The sequence below is a fragment of the Doryrhamphus excisus genome, chromosome 5 (assembly GCF_030265055.1).
Source record: "Doryrhamphus excisus isolate RoL2022-K1 chromosome 5, RoL_Dexc_1.0, whole genome shotgun sequence".
Taxonomy (NCBI): Eukaryota; Metazoa; Chordata; class Actinopteri; order Syngnathiformes; family Syngnathidae; genus Doryrhamphus; species Doryrhamphus excisus.
This window is the reverse complement of record NC_080470.1, coordinates 21813758-21835506: the sequence shown is the minus strand read 5'-3', so window position 1 is coordinate 21835506 and position 21749 is coordinate 21813758. Positions and strand designations below refer to the sequence as shown.

The window sequence follows — 21749 nt, the reverse complement described above, 5'->3', positions numbered from 1 at the left end:
CTGATACATACATACATACATACATACATACATACATACTGTACATCAGGGGTGGGCAAACTACGGCCCGGGGGCCACATGCGTCCCACCAAGTGTTTGAATCTGGCCCGCAAGTTAGTCTATGTATTTCAACTTTTAACATACATGCTGGCAACATGACTTGCAGGTCGGATGTCTTATTCAGTAAAAAAAAAAAATCTTAGTAGTAAAATAATTTGATGTGGTCTGATGTTTAAAGTGATCTGAAAAAAGGGAGGCGGCACGGGTCGAATGGTTAGCGCGCAGGCCTCACAGCTAGGAGACCAGGGTTCAATTCCACCCTCAGCCATCTCTGGATTTTGCATGTTCTCCCCGTGCATGCGTGGGTTTTCTCCGGGTACTCCGGTTTCCTCCCACATTCCAAAAACATGCTAGGTTAATTGGCCACTCCAAATTGTCCATAGGTATGAATGTGAGTGTGAATGGTTGTTTGTCTATATGTGCCCTGTGATTGGCTGGCCACCAGTCCAGGGTGTACCCCGCGTTTCGCCCGATGACATCTGGGATAGGCTCCAGCGACCCTCGTGAGGAAAAAGCGGTCGAAAATGAATGAAAAAAGGGCCATTATTTACAAATATTTACATATTTACAACATATAGCTAATAGTATGACACTTTTACAGATACAATTAGACAAATAATTTAAGGTGGACTGTTAAAATTATAAGCGTAAAATAATGTGTGTGTTAAATATATATTCTGGCCCCCCCAGACAGTTTTGTAAACTCAACACGGCCCACAAAGTTTGCCCACCCCTGCTGTACATAGTAGGGGACCTTAAAGATACAGTATATTTCTATAGACCTTCATCACAAAAGAGTCTCAAAGGCAACAACCTGGCAACAATGAACGACATCCCCTGATCTAAACCCACCTCAGGAAAAAATAAAAAGTATATTGCATTAAAACTGAAGTAATGTCAATTACTCCTGTGTGGCCTTGACACATTTGATATAGAAGTGACTAGACGTATCGCAGCAGTGGGCAAACCCACCAGAGATGCAAAAAACTTACCACTTCCACATGGAATGGGAGGAGAACTTTTTTTTCCCCTCTGTGGGACATGCCATGGCTGACTTCATGCAGCGTTAAGGTAATGTAAGTAATGTAAGTCTCCACAATACAACATACCTTATGGCTTGTTTTGACTAATCACATGCTATAGTCCACGACGAAGCAGCCATCAATTATTAATTCATCCATTTCTCGCAACATCATCAAGGACAGTTTACATCCTGGTGTTCAGCTGTTTGACCTGCTGCCCTCTGGCAGACGCTACAGGTGCATCAAGGCAAAAACAAGCAGACTGAGAAACAGCTTCTTCCCAAGAGCTATCACCACCCTGAACTCAGACATGCAACGTACCCGGTCATTAGCATAATGCAAATGTGCAATATTTCCATCACTGCCCCTGTTACTACCTCAATCATATTTATTTTATTTAACAACCCAATACAATACACTCATATGTGACTTTACTCATCTGTACACACCAGTCATTATTTGCACTATGACCCATTTACCATTGCACTAAAATTAATATATCTGCAATATGTCTGCTCCTGCATATGCTCCTGTGCAATACTATGTGTATATTTTGGATATCTTGTATATATCTTGTTAAATTGTCTTTTTTACTCTACTTTTATATACTTTTCTTTAACTTGACTACTGCACTGAAAGGAGAAGCTCTCCAATCTTGTTGTACATCCATTCCATTCCATTCTGAAAAATCGTGATCGAACCGCAATATAAACAACTTCTTAGCATACAGTATGTTTCCAAAATATCAAAGTGGCAATGTTGCATCGTTTCATTTGGGCAACCCATAGATAGAGTGTAACAAAAATGCTGGCTGAAATGTGTCCTACATAACCTCAGCCCCAGGCCATGAGCAGACAGTGAAAGACTGCACTCCATAATTATTGACAGCTTTTGATGTGCTCATGGAAAGTATGGGCACAGTGGAGTTGCCTCAGGCTGGTGACTGGAATAGAAAGCCTAAAAAGGCGTCCACACCACCAAGTTGTGCCAAAATACTGTCCCTTGCTCCCCCGGCTTGCCTTTATTCTTTACCAGCAGCCACGTTAAATAGATTACAAGGGATTCCTCTTATCAAAGACCTGCACGAGAGAGGATATTTAAGGATCAGCCTGGAATAACACAGCAGACGCTAATTAATACAAGTTTGCTCTGTGGAGTGGAGCAGCACAAAGAGTCACACAGTGGCTCAGACCTCCCCCCAGCAGCATCCCCTTGCCGCCATGTCACTTCGCCTCCTGCCCGCCATCATCATGGATAATGACGAGGACGACGACGGCAACTTCACCAAGTGGATGAGCAGCTACTGGGGCCACGGGGCGGAAGGAAGACAGTCCCGGGACAGGAAGCGCAGCTTTAACAGACCCGCACGGACCAAAGTGGACCGAAGAGCATCACTTCCCACCGTGGTAAATAAACATCTTGTGCGTTGTCATCTAAATACACACTAAACCAGGCATTCTCAACTGGTACCAAAATTGATTCCAGAGTGGATGAGTGTCGCCTTTGAATACTCCTTTCGGTAGCACTATTTGAAACCCGCCTTTACAGAAGAAGACCAACAGCTAGCTAGTGGCTCATCAACACAGACGCCTTTTTTAACTTGCAGCAACTCGACAAGTCAACATAGATAAAACACACAATGCAGTGTACCACACAGACAATGCAGGTGTCAAAACAAGGCTTACTATACACACAAAACTATACAACCCACAAGGCATGCCGGGTAACCACACAGCGACTCTTCGCCGCAGTGTGTTATAGTCATCCCCTAACTGCGTGAATAAATAATTGCTATTTTGTGGTTGAATACAACCCATTATTAGTGAAAAATAAGCATGTACATATTGTTTAACCTAAATTAAGCATTTTCAAGTCAATGTTGTGGTGATATGTAGTATTGTACAGTGGTCACTCGGTGTCAGCAATGTTACATTGATGAGACAATAGCCCCCGCAGGAAGTACTATACAGAACAGGACAACAATAGAAAGAACAACAAAATACTCTCCCAGTTTTAAGAACGTGTGAGTGTACGTGAGGAGCGTCCAAATGATTTCCAACGAGGGCCATATAGTGAAAAATGTAGATATGCTATGAAGTTATATACGTACTGTATATATGTCAGCTTTGTCATAAAGGTGAAAAACCCTATTATTAGTATCAACTTTTCCAATTTTTGCAGTTTATTTAATTTTCCAAAACTTTTTCAGAAATAATCGTGGTATTTTTCTTCTCATCACCCATAATATTAGAACTTTTCCCCACCGTAATTTACCTTTTCCTTTAAAAAAATTTGTGTTTTTTTATATTTCAAGTCTATGCTGCTAAAATGAGATAATTTTCCTCATTCTATTATTTAGTCTTGTAAGATTGCCCCAAATTTGTTTTGGTAGAATGCAACTTTTTTCACCTCATATTTTGACTTTATTTTCATAAAATGACTGTTTTTCTCAAGTCTGATGGTTTTTTGTTTTTTTTTTATAAAATTTCCAACTATTTCAACTTTGTTCTTGTAAATTTTCTTCTTGTAAATTAGGACTTAATTGCCATAATATTTTGACTTTATTCTTGCACAATACTTTTCTAGAAATTAAGTTTGTTTGTCATAATATTGCAACTTTAAAAAAATAACGTCTTTCTATAATATTTCATCTTCATGCAACTAAAATAATGTTATTTTTTTCTCATAACATTGCAATGTTATTTTCATAAAATTACAAGAAATTACAACTTTTTTCTTTTACTCTTTTCTTATTCTTCTGAACTTTATTTGAGTAAAATCACTGCTGATATTTACATGTAAAAAAAAAATTGTAGTTAAAAACTTTTTATAAATAATCAAAAGTCAAGGGGTTAGTAAGGCCAAGCTTCATGTTTACTTAAAAACATTAACACTGACTAACTTAATTAATTTAAACACACCTTTAAAGCCATGATCCTCACGGGCTTGTTTGAGGCGCTGCTTGTACTTGTGAAATTATTTCTTTGTCAGTCACAATTAGACGCCATGAAGCTCAACCGGCTGCATGCGGCCACGATGGCGTCGGCCCCCAGCCACCTGAAGAGCAGGGAAGATAAGGGTGAGGTCAGGCCCCACCCGAGAGCTCGCAGGGCCTCCTCGGACGGCAACGGACGCTCCAAGTCGGCTGTCCCGGAGAACCGCATCAGCACCATCCCAGAACTGACGGAATCCTTTGAGAAGAGACTCTGTCTCCGGGATAAACGCACAATATCACTGGTGAGCACAGCACAGGTACAGTGGAATCTCTGTGGTTGGACAAAAAGACCCGTGTTTAGGTTCCAGTTACGTTGAGGTTTAAGTTGGGGGTTATGGTTTGGGTTTGGTTATGGTTAGGGGATCAGCGTTAGGTTGGGGTTAGTCTTTATTTTTAGGTTTAGGGTTTGGTTATGGTTAGAGGCTAGGTTGAAGTAAGTGATTCAACCACTTCGATGGATGGTTTTAAATGTACAGTATGACACAATTGAGAGAATTCCAAAATGTATGTCCTATCTGAGTCCCAAAAAAAGAGTCTGAGAGTACCAGAAGCCAATAATAATAATAATAATAATAATGAGTACTCAGAGTCTAAAACACAAGTCTGAGTCATCCCGGAGTCCAAAAAGATAGTCCACAAGTACCCACATTCTGAGAGTAATCATAGTCCAAAACAATATTCAGAAAGTAGCCAGACTTGAAAAAAGACTCCATGAGTACTCAGAATCTAGAGTCCAAAAAACAGAGTCCAAGAGTATCCGTGACCGAGAGTTCCCGGAGTCCAAAGCTAGTTGTTCGAGGCTACCCAGAGTAAAAAAAAATTCTGTCATAGAGTATCCAGAGTCCAAAACAAGAGTCCAAGTACCTTCAACGAAAGTGTACCCAGAGTCCAAATCAAGATTCTGAGAATACCCAGAATCCAAAACCAATGTCCGACTACCCAGAGTCCAAGAGTACAAAGAGTCCAAAACCAAATTCCGAGATTAGCCAGAGTCCAAAACAGAGTCACAGAGTACCCAGAGTCCAAGAGTACAAAGAGTCCAAAACCAAATTCCGAGATTAGCCAGAGTCCAAAACAGAGTCACAGAGTACCCAGAGTCCAACAGTACGAAGATTCCAATACCAAATTCCGAGATTAGCCAGAGTCCAAAACAGAGTCACAGAGTACCCAGAGTCCAAAGGAACGGTCAGTATCCACTTTGAGTTCCCATAAATGGAGTTTATAGATTGTAGATGAGCAAATATAAACATGTGTAGCATTGGCAATTCATTCCTTGTTGGGACGGTCTTTTTTTCAGAATGATGATGACAATTTGTGTGTGATCTGCCATGACAACATGTGCAAAAGTGGGGGAGCCGTTCAAGAACTGCACTGTGCTCATGCGTTCCACAAAGAGGTACAACTATTACTATTTATGATTACTATTTTGATTGAAGTTACTCCCTTTACAGTTCCTCTGTACCATCACCTTCACTTTTATTTGTTATACTGTCACGTTTACTACAATCACATGGCAGTCATTCCTGGTGTAAAAACACTGGAGTCATCATTTAAGCTCCTGGTGCAAAAACATTGGAGTCGATGAGCCCTGGTTTGAAAAAAATTGAGTAATTTCTTCACCTGCATGATGAGTCCTGGTGTGAAAATGTTGAGTCACCCCTTGACATGCATGACAAGTCCTGGTGTGAAAACATGCGAGTCATTCTTTCACCTGTATGACCAGTCCTGGTATGTAAACATGCAAGCTGATGTTTCCTGGTGTGTATACATTAGAGTCATTATGTTACCTGCATGATGAGTCTGGTATAAAAATATGGGGGTCAGTTGTTCGCATGCATGTCATCATTTAAGCTCCTGGTGCAAAAACATTGGAGTCGATGAGTCCTGGTTTGAAAATGTTGAGTCACCCCTTGACATGCATGACAAGTCCTGGTATGAAAACATTTCAGTCATTTCTTCACTTGCATGATGGTTCCTGGTATGAAAACGTGTGTCACATCAAGAGCATGACAAGTCCTGGTATGAAGACGTATGAAGAGTCATTCCTGGTGTGAAAACATGGCAGTCATCACTGTACCTGCATGATGAGTCCTGGTCTGGAAACATTCAATGAGCCCCGGTGTAAATAATGTAAATCATTCCTGCACGAGTCCTTGTATGAAAACATGTGAGTCACTCCTTCACAAACATGACAAGTCCTGGTACGAATACATCTGAATCATTACTGGTGTGAAAACATGCCAGTCATTGCTTCACCTGCATGATGAGTACTGGTGTGAAAACATTTGAATGGTTGAGTCCTGGTATAAAAACACGTGAGTCCATTCCAAGTCATGGTGTAAAAATATGGGAGTCATTTCATCACCTGCATGACGAGTCCTGGTGTGAACACATCTGAGTTGATGGGTCCTGGTGTGAACACATGGCATTTATGAGTCTTGGTATGAAAACAACGCTCACTGATGTGGTTCATCATGTCCGAGCAGTGTCGACCACGCAGCAGCAGCGAGGCGGCGTGCCTGGTGCGGAGACTCTTGAGCGGTAGGAGGAGGTCGGCGGATGAGCCCATCACCACGGAAGAGCAGCAGCACACGTTCCGCCGTCAGCTGTCCCTGCGGAGACATCGCTGATGTCACTAAGTGGGAGGGACCACATCCTGGACTGTATATTAATTTTATGACTTTTGATTCTAACCTTCACACTCTCATGTTGGATTACTATTGGGCTGTTTTTATTATTGGAATGTTGCTGTGAATATATGAATGCATGACGTTATGTATGTAGTTCACTCAAGCAGTTTCTTTGGATAAATTGTCACGTGATGCAAGGTGTCCTTATTGCACGTGGCTGCACCTATACTGTGATTTTACATTCTTTCAAGTGTGCAACCCAACCCAACCTATACCTAATAAAGTGGCTGTATATTTGTATTAGAATTCATTCATCTCATAGAAAATATGAATTCACTTGTCTTGTGTATGTCATTTATATATTTGAAAATAAATACGATTGGATTAATAAAAAGGCTTCCTCCATTCATTTTAAAGTAAATGTCGCCTTCATTGTGGCTCGTTTTTTGAGCACTGCAAAACTCACTCTCGCACTAATCCAACAAAACTCCAAAGAATAGACGATATTCTTTCTGATGTTGTGTACGTGCTACTTACCTCGTCCCTACTGCGCTTGTCTGGGTTCGACTCGGTTGTACCACAACTTTTTTTTTGCCCGCATAGTGGAGCTGTAACAGGCGGAGAGAAAGTGTGCACACGTGGACACCTGAGATTGACGTGGGCGTCAACCAATAGGGGCGGGTAAAGGAGACGTCATCTGGCACAGCCAACCAATGGGGTGGCTTCTAGACGAGCCGTGAAGAGATGAGGTGAAAAATGGGGAGTGAAAAAAACGGTTTGGAGCCTAGAAGGAATCAGAGAGACGCTGTTTAGCTCACAGGAAAAAAAATACTTTATAACCTTTATATACGTGATGAAACAATGAAGGTTTTCTTGCTTGACTAAGTTTTTTTTTAAATCTCCACAAACAAAGCTCCTGTACTTGGGTGAGTAAGACCCCCCCTCCTTTTTGGAAAAAGTATTTGAAGTGTGTGTTTTTACAACGGTTTGCTAGTAAAGAAACACCTTTATACTTCATACTTTAATATTTTGCTCAGAATTCCACATACCACAGTGAGCTAACAACTTTCAGTTTTATTTAGAAAAAAACTACTACAAAACTTGTAGCTGGAGCGTTTTAAATCATGCGTGTCCTGTGTGTGTGTGTGTGTGTTTGTCTTCCTGTTAGTTATGCACTGTATGTGTGACATTGTTTTTCCACTGATAAAAATTCCAGTAAAGTGACGACAAATTGTACATTTTTACATGTTTGACACCATCATGCTGTTGCTATACAGAGGCAGTCGTTAAAAGCATATGTGGACCTCAAAAAACGTCATAACTGCAGAATAAACCCAAGTGTTCAACATCTATAAATGCAACGTAATTAAAGTCGTAATTAGCGTTAGCATAAAATGGCCTCTTAGCCCATTGTTACTCCTAGTCAGTTATATTCATAAGTATAGCATACTAATATTCATTGCATTTATAATGATTTGAATTAATATTAAATATCAATGTTAAATTTGTAATTTTAGTACATTTTTCAGAATATGCAAGCTATACGAGCTAAGCTAACTGAATAAAACATCTTATATGTGTTATCATAATATGTGTTTAGTTGACAAAGGAAAATAGTGTAACATTTAATAACATTTAAAACATTTAAATGTGGCTGCACGGTGGAAGAGTGATTAGCGCACAGGCCACACAGCTTGGAGACCCGAGTTTGATTCCACCCTCAGGCATCTCTGTGGAGTTTGCATGTTCTCCGGTTTCCTCCCACATTCCAAAAACATGCTAGGTTAATTGGCGACTCCAGATTGTCCATAGGTATGAATGTGAGTGTGCATGGTTGTTTGTCTATATGTGCCCTGTGATTGGCTGGCCACCAGTCCAGAGTGTACCCCGCCTTTTGCCTGATGACAGCTGGGATAGGCTCCAGCATACCCTCGTGACCCGAGTGAGGATAACTGGCATATAGAAGATGGATGGATGTTTATCAACCTGCCTGATTCCTGCTCCTGCTTTCATTACATATACCGTAACCCCTCATTTATGGCAGCCTGACAGTGATAAATGAATTAGAATGAAGTAGAATTCTTTATTTATAAATTGAATATTTTTGTATCGAGTGCAGAGAAAACATGCCCGGACCCACGTGAGGATAAGCGGTAGAAAATGAATGAATCAATGAGTAAAAATACAAATAATTAAATAATAATGGTATATTTAAACAATACAATATTAATATTGATATTAATTTTATTTGCATGTATTTATATTTCTGTAAATTGAATATCAATGTTAATAATCCATCCGTCCAGCCTTGTTCTATGCCTCTTATCCTCACTAGGGTCACGCAAGTGTTAGGAACGGCGCTAGCCGATGATTGGACCTGGTGATTGCGGAGATGACAACAACCAAGGTGTATCGACATACAAAGTTTTAAGACGCAAATCGCAACCCAACACCTTAATTCATTTTTCCAAATATGCGAAAGGCCAATAAACTAATATAAACTGTGGGTTGAAATTGGCCCAAGTGCCGCACTTTGTACATCCCTAATTTACTGTAATATGGTATTTACAGATGTTGATGAAAAACAATTGTTATACACTTTTATGTCCTGCCTCAATGGATGGAAGGCATTGCATGGTTGCCGTGGCGACCACAGTGTTTGTGCTCATCCTGAAGAGGATGCAAAAAAAAAGAGCAAGCAGCTACTTGTGTTTGAATGTCCTCCTTTGTTTGACCTTTGTTGCCGGGCAGATATATTCATGTGCCATTTGGTGTGTTTTCAGGCCTTTTTTTTATCTTGATAATGTAAAAATAGGATATTAGTGGGTTTTAAAGCTTGCTTTGATGTGACCACCTGCTTTTCTTTTGATCATTTTTCTTTCACTGACACCCACTGGTGCAATTTAAATGTTGACTAATCATCATAGTCCTAATCCTGTTGACTAACCCTCTTTCATCATTATTATACATTATGATTTTAGTTTTACTTAGGTTCAAGGACAATCTATTATTATCAAACCATTCTTTTAATATGACCATTTCATCTCTGACCTCTTATTCCATACCTTTCTAATTTAATTATTAATCATTTTATTATTAATCATAATTGAAAGGCTTCTGTCAGAATGAATAGCCATGAATACTGCAGTGCACACTTTCTATGATCTATAGTGTTCATGATTTCCTCCATAATTTCAGTGGCATGGAGGTAGAAATGTTAGCTCTGTACCCGTACTGACTTTTCATTCATTCATTTTCTACCGCTTTTCCTCACGAGGGTCGCGGAGGGTGCTGGAGCCTATCCCAGCTGTCTTCGGGCGAGAGGCAGGGTACACCCTGGACTGGTCACCAGCCAATCACAGGGCACATATAGACAAACAACCATTCACACTCACATCTATGGACAATTTGGAGTCGCCAATTAACCTAGCATGTTTTTGGAATGTGGGAGGAAACCGGAGTACCCGGAGAAAACCCACGCATGCACAGGGAGAACATGCAAACTCCACACAGAGATGTCCGAGGGTGGGATTGAACCCTGGTCTCCTAGCTGTGAGGTCTGCGCGCTAACCCCTAGACCACCATGCCGCCCCCCGTACTGACTTTCTGCAAGTAATTCATTCATATTAACAAATTTGTCCAACCTGTAATTGAATAGCTTCTCGATAATTTTAGAGAATTGTGGTAATAAGGATACTTTATTTTGTAAATTGGAGATCATCCTATCAGACGCTAATGGAGATGTTTCTTCTCTTCATTCAGAGGTTGTCATCATGGGCAGTTTCAAGGGCCATGCGCTACCTGGAAGTTTCTTCCTGTTTGGCGGACTCTGGTGGACTGCAAAGTTCTCACTGTGGCACGCCACTCGCAGGAACAAGAACATCGGCTCCACGCGGCTCACGAGCCGAGCGTTCCAGCGCCGCCTCGAGGTCATAGAAAGCTCCATCATCCTCTTTTTCTCATTAGCTGGTGAGCCTGGACGACACCACGACAGCGACAGACGCGCCCATATAGAGCTCTATGATGACCTGTAATGATGTCTTTTATTGTGAAGGGATGCTAGCAGAGCAGTTCCTGGCGGATGGGCCACGTCTCAAGCTGTACGATTTTGCAGAGAACCACTGGAAAGATCTGATGAACTGGCAGCACGCCACCATGTATCTCTTCTTTGGCCTGGCTGCAGCCGTGTCCATGCTCGCCCACACCACGGAGGCCATGCCCCTCGCACTTGATAGGCTCATGATGGCGCTTGCCTTCTGTAATGAGGGTAAGACCAGGAACATGGTTGTCTCTACAGTACATACTCTATGTTTATGGAAAAATGATTTATTGGATTCCAATACATCGTTTCCAATATTCATCACTGATTATAGATGCTTTGTGTAATTGTAATGTGAAGTATTTCCATAATGCCTCATATTAACTCTCTAACAAGATCTCAGTGTATAGACTGGTCATATATCTCATCTCGTTTCATATTATCTACATACTGTATTGTATATAACTCTGGGAAAAACTGTTGATTTTGTTAATACTTGGATTGTTTATATTGTTTATTTTTCTATATTGTGTATTTTGTACTGCTTAACTGACTCTGTACTCTTGCTGCTGTGCAATACAAATTTCCCCACTGAGGGACGAATAAAGGCATATCTTAATCTTAATCTTAATCTTAATATGATAGTGGGGGTATTTAAAGGTGGATTAGGTGGCCCAAATCCAAATGCACCACGTGCCACTGCTCTGCATTATGTACAAGTAGGCTTGTATGAGAAACACTTAATGAGAAACACAAGTCCAAGTGCAGTGTAAAAATGCATGCTGACTCCAGTATTGAAATCCTGGCTGGATGGTTATTTCAGGAAACTTAAACTAAACTTAAACTAAACTTAAACTAAACTTAAACTAAACTTAAACTAAACTTAAACTAAACTTAAACTAAACTTAAACTAAACTTAAACTAACTTAAACTAAACTTAAACTAAACTTAAACTAAACTTAAACTAAACTTAAACTAAACTTAAACTAAACTTAAACTAAACTTAAACTAAACTTACTAAACTTAAATTGGACATATTATAGAGGAAGCCTTCCCAGTATTGTTTTTTTTAATTCCAGTCCTGCGAATGGAAAATCTGTTTTTTTTTGCAGGGTTTCTCTTTCTTTACCACCTCCACGGCAGGACAATGCTGGACGTCCACTTGCATATGCTCCTACTCTACGCCATCTTCGGCGGGGCGGTGGTCTCCTTCCTGGAGGTCTTCCACAGAGGCAACATCCTCCTGGAGCTGCTGCGCTGCACCCTGACGCTGCTGCAGGGTAGCTGGTTCTGGCAGGTGCGTCCCAGCGCGCCACTGGTGCTACGTCGTCTCATCACCAAGCAACATCTGACTCTCCATTTTCTTCCTTCAGATTGGCTTTGTGCTGTACCCTCCCAGCGGTCCCCAGTGGGACCCCAAGGACCACAGCAACATGATGTTCATCACCATGTGCTACTCCTGGCACCTCGCCATCGCCATGTTCATTGTGGGCGGGCTCCACTGCATCGTCAGATGGTGAGAATCTGTGTTCATCATAAGCATGCTTGCAGCTCGTAGCCTCTGCCGTCACTACCATGGCTGTAAATGCTAGCCAGTGTTTTTGACCTTTACATGTACAGGAATGAACAGACATGACTGTATGTAAGTACAGTAAGTGAGAAAGGAGAGACAGATGTTTACATGATACATGTATGTGAAAAGACAGACAGATGTATTTGTTTACATTCAACAAGTACCTGTATGTGAAGGGACAGACAGATGTGTACAAGATAAATGCACTTAGAGAAAGATAGGTGTTTCTGTTTACATTCAACATGTATGCGAAGGGACAGACAGATGTTAACATTAAACATATACCTAAAGGGACATACAGATTTTTACATAATTCATGTATATGAATGGAAAGACAGACAACATGACACATGCATGAGAAGGGTCAGACAGATGTTTACATTATGTGTTTTTTCATAGCTGGACAGACAAGTGTTTACACTGTATGTGAGTGGTTTGCGCGCAGGCCACACAGCTAGGAGACTCGAGTTTGATTCCACCCTTGTGGTTAACTGTTTCCAGACTCGACTGTAATCAGCAAATTGATACTTATTTACAATTTTCCATATTTATTAATGGAGATTTTGGTAGTTGGACCATAGAAAACCTGTTTATGCTTTTTAACATTATTAGAGCCCTCTAAACATGAAATAACACCCCTATAGTCACCTTTATATACCTCACACCTTATCCAATGTAGTAGTTGTTGTTAATGTAACATTACTGACACCTAGTGACCAGTGTAAAATTCAACTATATTATCACGTCTTTGAATGTGTCTTCTGAATGTAGTCATATTTTTTGACTAACAATAGGTCACAAGCAACCACAAAACAGCAATAATTATTTTTAAAAACCTGCCATTGAGTGACGCCGTGAAGTTCTAACTGCAAAGTGGCGAGAGACGACTGTACATATAATGTGACATGTTTTTAAATGGGGCTGCATGGCGGAAGAGTGGTTAATGTGCAGGCCTCAAAGCTTAGAGACTGGAGTTCAATTCCACCCTCGGCCATCTCTGTGTGGAGTTTGCATGTTCTCCCCGTGCATGCATGGGTTTTCTCCGGGTACTCCGGTTCCCTCCCACATTCCAAAAACATGCTAGGTTAATTGGCGACTCCGAATTGTCCATAGGTATGAATGTGAGTGTGAATGGTTGTTTGTCTATATGTGCCCTGTGATTGGCTGGCCACCAGTCCAGGGTGTACCCCGCCTCTTGCCCGAAGACAGCTAGGATAGGCTCCAGCATGCCCTCAACCCTCCTGAGGATAAGCGGTAGAAAATGAATGAATGAATGTTAATTATTTTTATAATCTTAATCATGCGCGTGTATGTATGTGTGCAAACAAACAGGGGTTCTTTCTTTACAGCAGTTGTTTGTCTTTGGTAGCATGGTTCGCTCCAGATTAAAGAAGACCCCACCGGTGGAAATGGGGCTGCTGAAGCGCCGGGACAAGGAGGGCGAGTCGGAAGATGAAGCATTATGAAGTGGATGGTCGGTGGGCTATGTCTTTTCCAAACAGTGGTTTGGCTGTATATGTACGTGCCCCCCCCCCCCCCCCCCTCATGAAAACAGGGAAGAAAAGGGAAGATTAAAAAGTGTGTCTCTACCTCATCAGCTGCCTTTAGCCTGTACTATCAGGGTCCATCCTGACTTACTAATACAGTATGTTCCACACTATAAGTATATATTTCAGCAGTATCACACCAGGCAAAAATGCACAGTATAAGTCGCACTGGACTCTAAAGTCACAATTTTTGGGGAGGTGGGATTTATTTGATAAAATCAGAGACCAGGAACAGACAATCTTGTTCTAGTAATAACAATAAAATGGAAAACAAATATGCATTTGTTAACGTAACGTGAATAGGTGGTATTTTATCATTAATAGTATACAGTATATAGTATACAGTATGCATATACAACTATAGCCTAAACAACATAACAGATCTAGTTTACTTGCAGCTTGTAATCAGTAGAATATGATTTTCTTTATGGAGCATTTGTGTTTCGTCTTCCTCATATGTTTTTATAAGTTGATGTTTACATTGTCAATTTTCAGTCTTACAGGAGTGATAGGAGTAGCAGATACTGGCACACAAGCCTTAGAGCGTCCTCTTGTGCCTGTCAGTGTGAACAATATATACATAAGTTGCTCCGGAGTATAAGTTGCAGGACCAGCCAAACCATGAAAAAAGTATGACTGAAAGTCCGGAAAATACGGTACTTGGCCAATTCTCTGCTAGCACATACTGTACAGTATTTCTTGTACGTTCATTTGTTCAATAGCGCCATCTTGTGGCGAGATAAATTAAAACTGCCGTGCTAAATTGAACTAGTTTTTATTATATCATTAGTGTTTTGATTGCCTTTGAGGGATGACTTGAGTATTTTTTGTATGCATGCTTGGATGTGTCTCACAGAAAAGAAAAATGAATGTGTCTGCAAAGTGTTCAGATGATTGACGCCCCCTGCTGGATGTTTGATTTATTAGTCACATGCACTTTACCAGCAGCTGAAATTGTTTTGTGGTTTTGTCACACTGATAGCACCAATAAAGATACATATGTTGCTATTCTGTTAAAATATACTTTGTGTGTGTGTGTGGGGGGGGGGGGGTCACATGCAAAACTAAACATTTTTAGCCAACAACAACAACAATGTGCGGGCAATGGACAAAAATGCCAAAAATGCTTATTGGCCTCTGGTAAAACACATTTAAACATGAGCATATTATATTATTATATATAATAGTATAATATTAATAATATTAGCATATTATAACTACAAAAAGTCACAATATTGATTGTAATAATACTTCGAAATATTATACTGTGTCACCTACAACACTGTGGTGTTTATAAGGATATTTGTTATTATTTGCCAAGTATATTTGTATATATATTTTGTATTTATTCATTTGTCATACAATATTTCTGTCCATATTTATTCTTGTATTGTATCTATGATTTGCTCTTTTCTCTTCCTGCTAGAAAATGGTAACATTTAAGCACAGGGGGTGAACAAACAACCAGTAATTGCTGAGACGTGCAGACAGGGTAGGATTAAGTGTACTTTTATTTGTTTCTTTTGGCTTTTTCCTTATTATTAATTTGCTTATTTTTCAACTTTATTGACTGTCTTATTGTCTGTCTTAAAAAAGCTTAATTTGCTGTTGGGCGGCACGTTGGTTGAGTGGTTAGTGAGCAGACCTCACAGCTAGGAGACCATGGTTCAATTCCACCCTCGGCCACCCTCCACCCATCTCTGTGTGGAGTTTTCATGTTCTCCCCGTGCATGCATGGGTTTTCTCCGGGTACTCTGGTTTCCTCCCAGATTCCAAAAACATGCTAGGTTAATTGGTGATTTTAATTGGTTAATTGTCCATAGGTATGAATTTGAGTGTGAATGGTTGTTTGTCTATATGTGCCCTGTGATTGGCTGGCGACCAGTCCAGGGTGTACCCCGCCTCTCGCCCAAAGACAGCTGGGATTGGCTCCAGCATCCCCCGCGACCCTCGTGAGGACAAGCGGAAGAAAATGAATGAATGAATGAATTTGTTGTTAATTATTTAATTTATGTGAAAAATATAATGATAAGACTATAAATCTGATTTAAAAAAAAGTGAAGTACACTTGTTAAATCCCGCCATTACCCTGACTATATGCCGCCAAAGTGTAGTTGTACAAGGCTGCCAGGCTCCTACCAACACAAGTCACCTCCCAAGGCAACACCAGTGTCTCATTTCGCCCTAGTGACACCTCAGTCCCGTCTCTCAGGTGAGTGGAAGGCGTGACGTCATCCACCAGGTTAAGGAAGCTCACCCGGCTATCGGTCTCCCACGGAGCCATGCCACTGCAACCCCAGTGAGGAAGTATCCAAACATTTATTGACGTTTGGAGTACTTGAGAAAAGGAAAATCTTGGGCTATGGATAAACTCAAATCAGTTTTGAGCGGCGAGGAAACGCGACGAGATGACAGAACAATCCTAGAGGTAAGCACAAAACAATCTTTGATTTGCTCTTCTTTGTTCGCTGCGTTCGATTGGCAATTAACTTGTTTTTTTGCCTGTAGTCGGTCAACGAAGCGTCAACGCTCGGATGGGGAACAAGAATCAAAGGATTCATCGCCTGCTTTGTCATTGGAGCAGCATGTACTATTTTTGTAAGTATTTTGTGTGACGAGATAGCAGCATAAAGTACTCTAAACAGCTACAGTATTTCTTTTCAGACCACAGTTAGCTACTTTTTCCGTATCTGGGTTATAAGCGTAAGCATGACTAGCAGACAGTGTGTAGTACTCTTGAAAGGATACACAAACGTATTTTAGCTAGTGCTTTTAGTTAGTGCTGTCTTACAGGTTCATCAAGCTTTGGGGAATGTTGCTTGTTGCCACATATAGCACACGGCCACTTGTTGTGATGGAGCAGCCATGTTTGGCGGTAGTTTTTCAATTCAACTTTATTGACTGTCTTTCAAAACAGCATCGCAACAGTCACTTGCTGTGTACCAGGCATATAGGGCCACGTTCCAAACATAATGTAACAAGAAAACTAAAAAGGGAAAATAAGCAGTAATGCTGCAAGATAAAGTGAGAATATTTAGAGAAAAGTTTTATTTTTAAGAGAATAACGTCAAATTAGTAGCATAAAGTTGACAAAAGTTGTAAATTTTGGCAAATTTGCATTCTTGACTTTGAATCTCATGTCGTTGCAGGGGGTGGCCGTGCTCTTTCTCCCCAGGATTGGCCTCATCCTCTTCATCGTCTTTTACACGTTTGGGAACATTTGTGCGCTGTGCAGGTCAGTGATGCCAAAGCGCACACAGAGGGATTGTTTTGTGTTGATATTGAATTCTCTGCCACAGCACCATGTTCCTGATGGGCCCCGTGAAGCAGCTGAAGAGGATGTGTGACAAAACAAGAGCGCTGGCCACCACCATCATGATAGTAAGCCAGGGGTCTTGGGGTTGAAGGTCAAAATGAAAGCATGCAAAGACCACTTTGCTATTTTCTTCCGCATCTCAGCTTTGCGACTTAAGTGAGAAAGTGTATTATTTAAGGGGACCAATTATGCTTTTTCCACTTTTCTGACCTATACATGTAATTAGAATGTTGTACTCTCATGTTAAACGATGCCAACGTTCCAGATAATGAGGTTTGTGCATTTGGAAGTGAGCCCTAAAAGAAGTTTGGGATGGCTCAAAATGCTTGGTTTCAAAAGGCGTGGTAAAACTGACCCTTTGTGATGTCACAGAGGAGCAGACTTCCTTATATGGTCGTGGCTGTAAGCTCTCTGCCCTCTCCCAAGCTCTGCTTCTGTGTTGACGTTGCTAGCAAAGGCTCTTAAGAGAAAGACCCATTATTTTCCAATTCCTAAAGACGCCACCATCAGGCATTATTCCTTACCAGCAAAAGAAATATATTTTAATCTATCAACGGAATTTCACACTGGACTGTTTAGTGAACATGGGCCAGTATGCAGCTGGACTAGACGATAAACTTTCTGAAACCCTACGCCTTTCCAATGTTACTTGGTGGTGTGGAAGAGTCAGAAGGACCAGCAGTAAGTAGCAGTTTATCAGTGTCCTAGCAGTCTTTATTTTGTGGAAGTCATGGTCAAGCGCTTGTCTGTGTAGCATTATAGAGTGTGCATACAGGGAGTGGGGAGCGTTTCCCACCACAATTAGTGGCCCTTTTTACACAACATGATATTGTGTAGCACAATGGTGTATCCCGGGGGGTGGGGCATATTATTACTGGCCTGCGACATATTCTAAAAATATCATTTAAGAAAACGAGAAAAAAAACTGTGGCAAATATGGAGAAATCTGCAGTAATTTTACAATAATTAAGTAAAAATTGTATCTTAATATTATGAGCAAAAATAATGTCATTTCATCGGCATTAAGGCGAAATCTCTCTTTCTATTCAATACATTTGTATTATTTTATTCTGATTATTTTGTTATTGTGAGCTAAAATATACAGTGTATTTCCCATGTGTTCGTATGACTCCAAAACATGCAGGAAATTAAAGTCAGTTTTGTATCAAATAGTACAAGAATAGGTTTACACAAATGAAGACAGAAAAAGAAAATCCGCCCAAAAGTAGATTTAAAAAAAAAAAAAGACCTATTTGCTGGCGGCACGGTGGGCGAGTGGTTAGTGCGCAGACCTCACAGGGTTCAATTCCACCCTCGGCCATCTCTGTGTGGAGTTTGCATGTTCTCCCCATGCATGCGTGGGTTTTCTCGGGGTTCTCCGGTTTCCTCCCACATTCCAAAAACATGCTAGGTTAATTGGCGACTCCAAATTGTCCATAGGTATGAATGTGAGTGTGAATGGTTGTTTGTCTATACGTGCCCAGTGATTGGCTGGCCACCAGTCCAGGGTGTACCCCGCCTTTTGCCCAAAGACAGCTGGGATAGACTCCAAAAAGCGGTAGAAAATTGAATGAATGAATGAATGAATGCCCTATTTGCCGGGTGTGCTTGGAATTGTCTAACAATGTCCCTGATCAATATCACTCCTCGTAAATAAAGTGGAAAAATGCACAATTAACCCATGTGATCGGTATCGGCTGATCTCACTCATGGATGGTCGGTATTGGAATCAGAAGCATAAAACCTTGATGGGAGTGTCTCTCCTTCAAAAAAAGCTACGACACCAGGGACTTATAGTGTGACTGTGTTTGAAAAGCACAAAGGTTTGCCATTTGGCGTCACACCGACTGCGCTGAGCATGTGTCTGAATACAGTGCAACTTACTGGGCCACAGTAGGTGGCTCCCTCCACTATACTCCTGTTGTTCTCATAGTAGTGATGTGGTATAGTAGTAATGTCATGATATTAGATTAGTACTGTAAGATTTTAAGTTGAAAAAATGGCCTCTTACTAGCCTGGGATAGCCATAGCCTCTGAAATGCACACCAGACCATGGACTCATGGAGCTCTTTCAGTTTATTTTACCAGACAGTCCAACAGTAGTTCCCCCAGCTCACACACACAACAGGCCTTCTCTGCACAACAAGTCACCCAGCCCCTTTTACCCGTGAAGGGCCAACCATAATTCCCCAATGAGAGGGTGAGGCAATTTATCTAAAAGGTACCATATTTACATTTACAACACCCTTCTTTTATGTTCAATATTACCACACTTAAGTTTCACTTTCTATATACATTTTAAGCACTAGATTACATTTAACAACTTAGATTACCCAACAACTCCCCAGTTAACCCCCCCCCCCTCTCCTCCAGGTGACACTTGGGAGAGTCCAATCAAGGTGATCAGCCTCTGGCCTGCACTCACATGGGCGCGCCTCCATGCTTGTGCCCCGACCAATCACCTCAAAAAAAGGAGAAACTGATGAGAAATTAGGAACAAAACCATTAATTAATTCATTCATTTTCTACCGCTTTTCCTCACGAAGGTTCGTGGGGGGGTGCTAGAGCCTATCCCAGCTGTCTTCGGGCGTGAGGCGGGGTACACCCTGGACTGGTCGCCAGCCAATCACAGGGCACATATAGACAAACAACCATTCACACTCACATTCATACTTCTGAGGGTGGAATTGAACCCTGGTCTCCTAGCTGTGAGGTCTGCGCGCTAACCACTAGACCGCCGTGCCGCCCGGAACAAAACCAATGACTTCTAAATGAAAAACTAACTAACTAAAGTGGCAATTAAACAACTTAAATGGCAAACAAATATAAGTACTAACCAGAATATATGTGTAAGTAACAAAAGCCAGCTACATATATACACAAATAGAAACATGACAGTGTGTAGGTGGGGCTGATCAGTGAGGGAGGATTGACAGCTCCCACACAAGGACAAACCAACAGGTACAGTTGGTGAAATCCTAATTAGTTCCAGTCCTTATTACCTCCAGGTCTGCACAAACTACAGTTAAATCTAAATGTCTAAATGTAAATGTAATCAGTGTCATATCCATCCATTTTCTATACCACTTATACTCATTAGGGTCGCGGGGGTAGGCTGGAGCCTATCCTAGCTGACTTTGGGCAAGTGGTGGTGCTGAAACCTGACTTATTTATTTATCGCTTATTTATTTATTTATGTGAAACTTTCTGAAATTACACATTTATGACTCAGAAGTAATGAACCAATTAATTCTGTTCAATATTTCATTTTAATGAAGATAAAACGGTTGATGTTTTTTTAAGTGTGCAGGAGCGGGGCATACATGGCTTCAGGTTAAATGTTTGGGAACCACCTGATATGGAACCACTTGTTCTTCTTTTTCCAGACTTGTCTTGTGTTGACGTTATGTGCCGCTTTCTGGGTGAGTGACTACTGCATTAAAAGCTGCCATGTATGTACAGCAGTGCAAAGAAGGTCATTGTGCTGTTTTTGTTTCAGTGGAAGAACTTTGGTCTGGCTTTACTGTTTGTCATCTTGCAAGTGCTGTCATTCACCTGGTGGGTTTTTATCCTTCTCCAAAATTGATGTGGATTTCTGCATCATGCCTGATTTCAAATTGTGTTCTGTTTCCAGGTATAGCCTTTCATACATCCCATTTGTCAGGTTTGTTGATGTTTTTTTCCCTGTACAAAAGCAACATCAACATAAGATGTTTGCATTGTCTAATATCTGAAAATGACATTGCAGGGACGCCATATTGAGGTTGGTGGCCATGTGCATGAAGTGAGGCATACATTTCTGCCATGATGACTCCGGCTGGATGAAGACGTTTGTTGTTTTTTCAAAAGGGGCGGTCTCTCTCGCTTTTTTTTTTTAATAATTATTTGAAAGTGCTGCATGTTCATCACATATAATATTTTATTTTTGTGTCGTCTTATTGCAGCTGTGTCCATACTTTTTCTACTGATGGCCACATACTGAAAAATCAAAGGGGCCACATTTACAATTTCTAAACCAACATGTGTAGCTTTACAAAAAGGTTTGGTTTAATTTTGTGTTACAAGGAGGTTTATTACTTTTTTCCTGACTAATAGTTTGTATTTTAAATAATAAATAGATTTTATGAAAATAAGTCTAAAATTAAAATAAAGATAATCCCCAATATTTGTTGTTTTTTTATTTAAATGTTGTATTTTAGAATGTGGTCAGGGCCAATAAAAAAACATTGGTGGACCCTAGATTTTGTTTGGGATTTACTTTGTAGATTTGTATGTATGTATTTATTTATAATACTGTAATACATGTAAGACACCACTAAAGACTAAATAAAAGTTTGTCATAATACAAAGTGATATTTTCGCACGTCCACGCCTAGCTAATGACCAGAAATGGTCATTATCGTTACATTATCTAGTTTTCAGTCTCTTCCGACTTAAGCCACACCTTTTTTCCAGTCACGTGACCAAACCAGGAACTACAACACAAAAGCCGAATGGAAAATGACATAGTTGTCAATATGCCGTTAGATAATTTACTATTGGAGTCATATAAACAACCTCTAATGTA

The 21749-nt window shown here is 40.6% G+C and overlaps 3 protein-coding genes across 6 annotated transcripts; all 3 read left to right on the top strand.

The window, feature by feature from the left end:
- The first annotated feature begins 2029 nt into the window (after window positions 1-2029).
- Window positions 2030-7079, top strand: lnp1 (leukemia NUP98 fusion partner 1). 4 transcript variants are annotated; one of them, XM_058073378.1, is made up of 4 exons: window positions 2035-2488; window positions 4074-4334; window positions 5375-5473; window positions 6564-7079. In XM_058073378.1, exons 1-4 carry the CDS (start codon window positions 2303-2305, stop codon window positions 6705-6707), a joined length of 690 nt encoding a protein of 229 aa, XP_057929361.1. In that variant the 5' UTR covers window positions 2035-2302; the 3' UTR covers window positions 6708-7079. The 4 variants fall into 4 exon arrangements, with proteins under 4 accessions (XP_057929358.1, XP_057929359.1, XP_057929361.1 ...); XM_058073379.1 differs by having other exon boundaries at window positions 2038-2488; window positions 4074-4319; XM_058073375.1 differs by having other exon boundaries at window positions 2030-2488; window positions 5375-7079.
- Window positions 7080-7448: 369 nt separating this feature from the next.
- tmem45a (transmembrane protein 45a) lies at window positions 7449-14866 on the top strand. Its single transcript, XM_058073295.1, has 6 exons — window positions 7449-7633; window positions 10470-10676; window positions 10762-10974; window positions 11859-12043; window positions 12120-12262; window positions 13689-14866. The coding sequence occupies exons 2-6, from the start codon at window positions 10481-10483 to the stop codon at window positions 13783-13785; spliced, it is 834 nt and encodes a 277-aa protein (XP_057929278.1). The 5' UTR covers window positions 7449-7633; window positions 10470-10480; the 3' UTR covers window positions 13786-14866.
- Window positions 14867-16019: 1153 nt separating this feature from the next.
- On the top strand, window positions 16020-21504 carry sft2d2a (SFT2 domain containing 2a). The gene is made up of 8 exons (XM_058073196.1): window positions 16020-16294; window positions 16375-16464; window positions 17016-17101; window positions 17166-17247; window positions 20569-20604; window positions 20682-20740; window positions 20817-20846; window positions 20931-21504. Exons 1-8 carry the CDS (start codon window positions 16229-16231, stop codon window positions 20968-20970), a joined length of 489 nt encoding a protein of 162 aa, XP_057929179.1. The 5' UTR covers window positions 16020-16228; the 3' UTR covers window positions 20971-21504.
- Window positions 21505-21749: the final 245 nt, after the last annotated feature.

Excerpts from the sequence above, each read along its gene's own strand:
- lnp1 (XM_058073375.1), top strand. The coding sequence starts at position 2,303 with ATGTCACTTCGCCTCCTGCCCGCCATCATCATGGATAATGACGAGGAC. Across the intron at positions 2,489-4,073 it reads GAGCATCACTTCCCACCGTG|TCACAATTAGACGCCATGAA; the intron begins GTAAATAAACAT and ends TTTCTTTGTCAG. Across the intron at positions 4,335-5,374 it reads CACTGGTGAGCACAGCACAG|AATGATGATGACAATTTGTG; the intron begins GTACAGTGGAAT and ends TCTTTTTTTCAG.
- tmem45a (XM_058073295.1), top strand. The coding sequence starts at position 10,481 with ATGGGCAGTTTCAAGGGCCATGCGCTACCTGGAAGTTTCTTCCTGTTT. Across the intron at positions 10,677-10,761 it reads CCTCTTTTTCTCATTAGCTG|GGATGCTAGCAGAGCAGTTC; the intron begins GTGAGCCTGGAC and ends TTTATTGTGAAG. Across the intron at positions 12,263-13,688 it reads CTCCACTGCATCGTCAGATG|CATGGTTCGCTCCAGATTAA; the intron begins GTGAGAATCTGT and ends TGTCTTTGGTAG.
- sft2d2a (XM_058073196.1), top strand. The coding sequence starts at position 16,229 with ATGGATAAACTCAAATCAGTTTTGAGCGGCGAGGAAACGCGACGAGAT. Across the intron at positions 17,102-17,165 it reads AACATTTGTGCGCTGTGCAG|CACCATGTTCCTGATGGGCC; the intron begins GTCAGTGATGCC and ends TCTCTGCCACAG. Across the intron at positions 20,605-20,681 it reads CGTTATGTGCCGCTTTCTGG|TGGAAGAACTTTGGTCTGGC; the intron begins GTGAGTGACTAC and ends TTTTTGTTTCAG.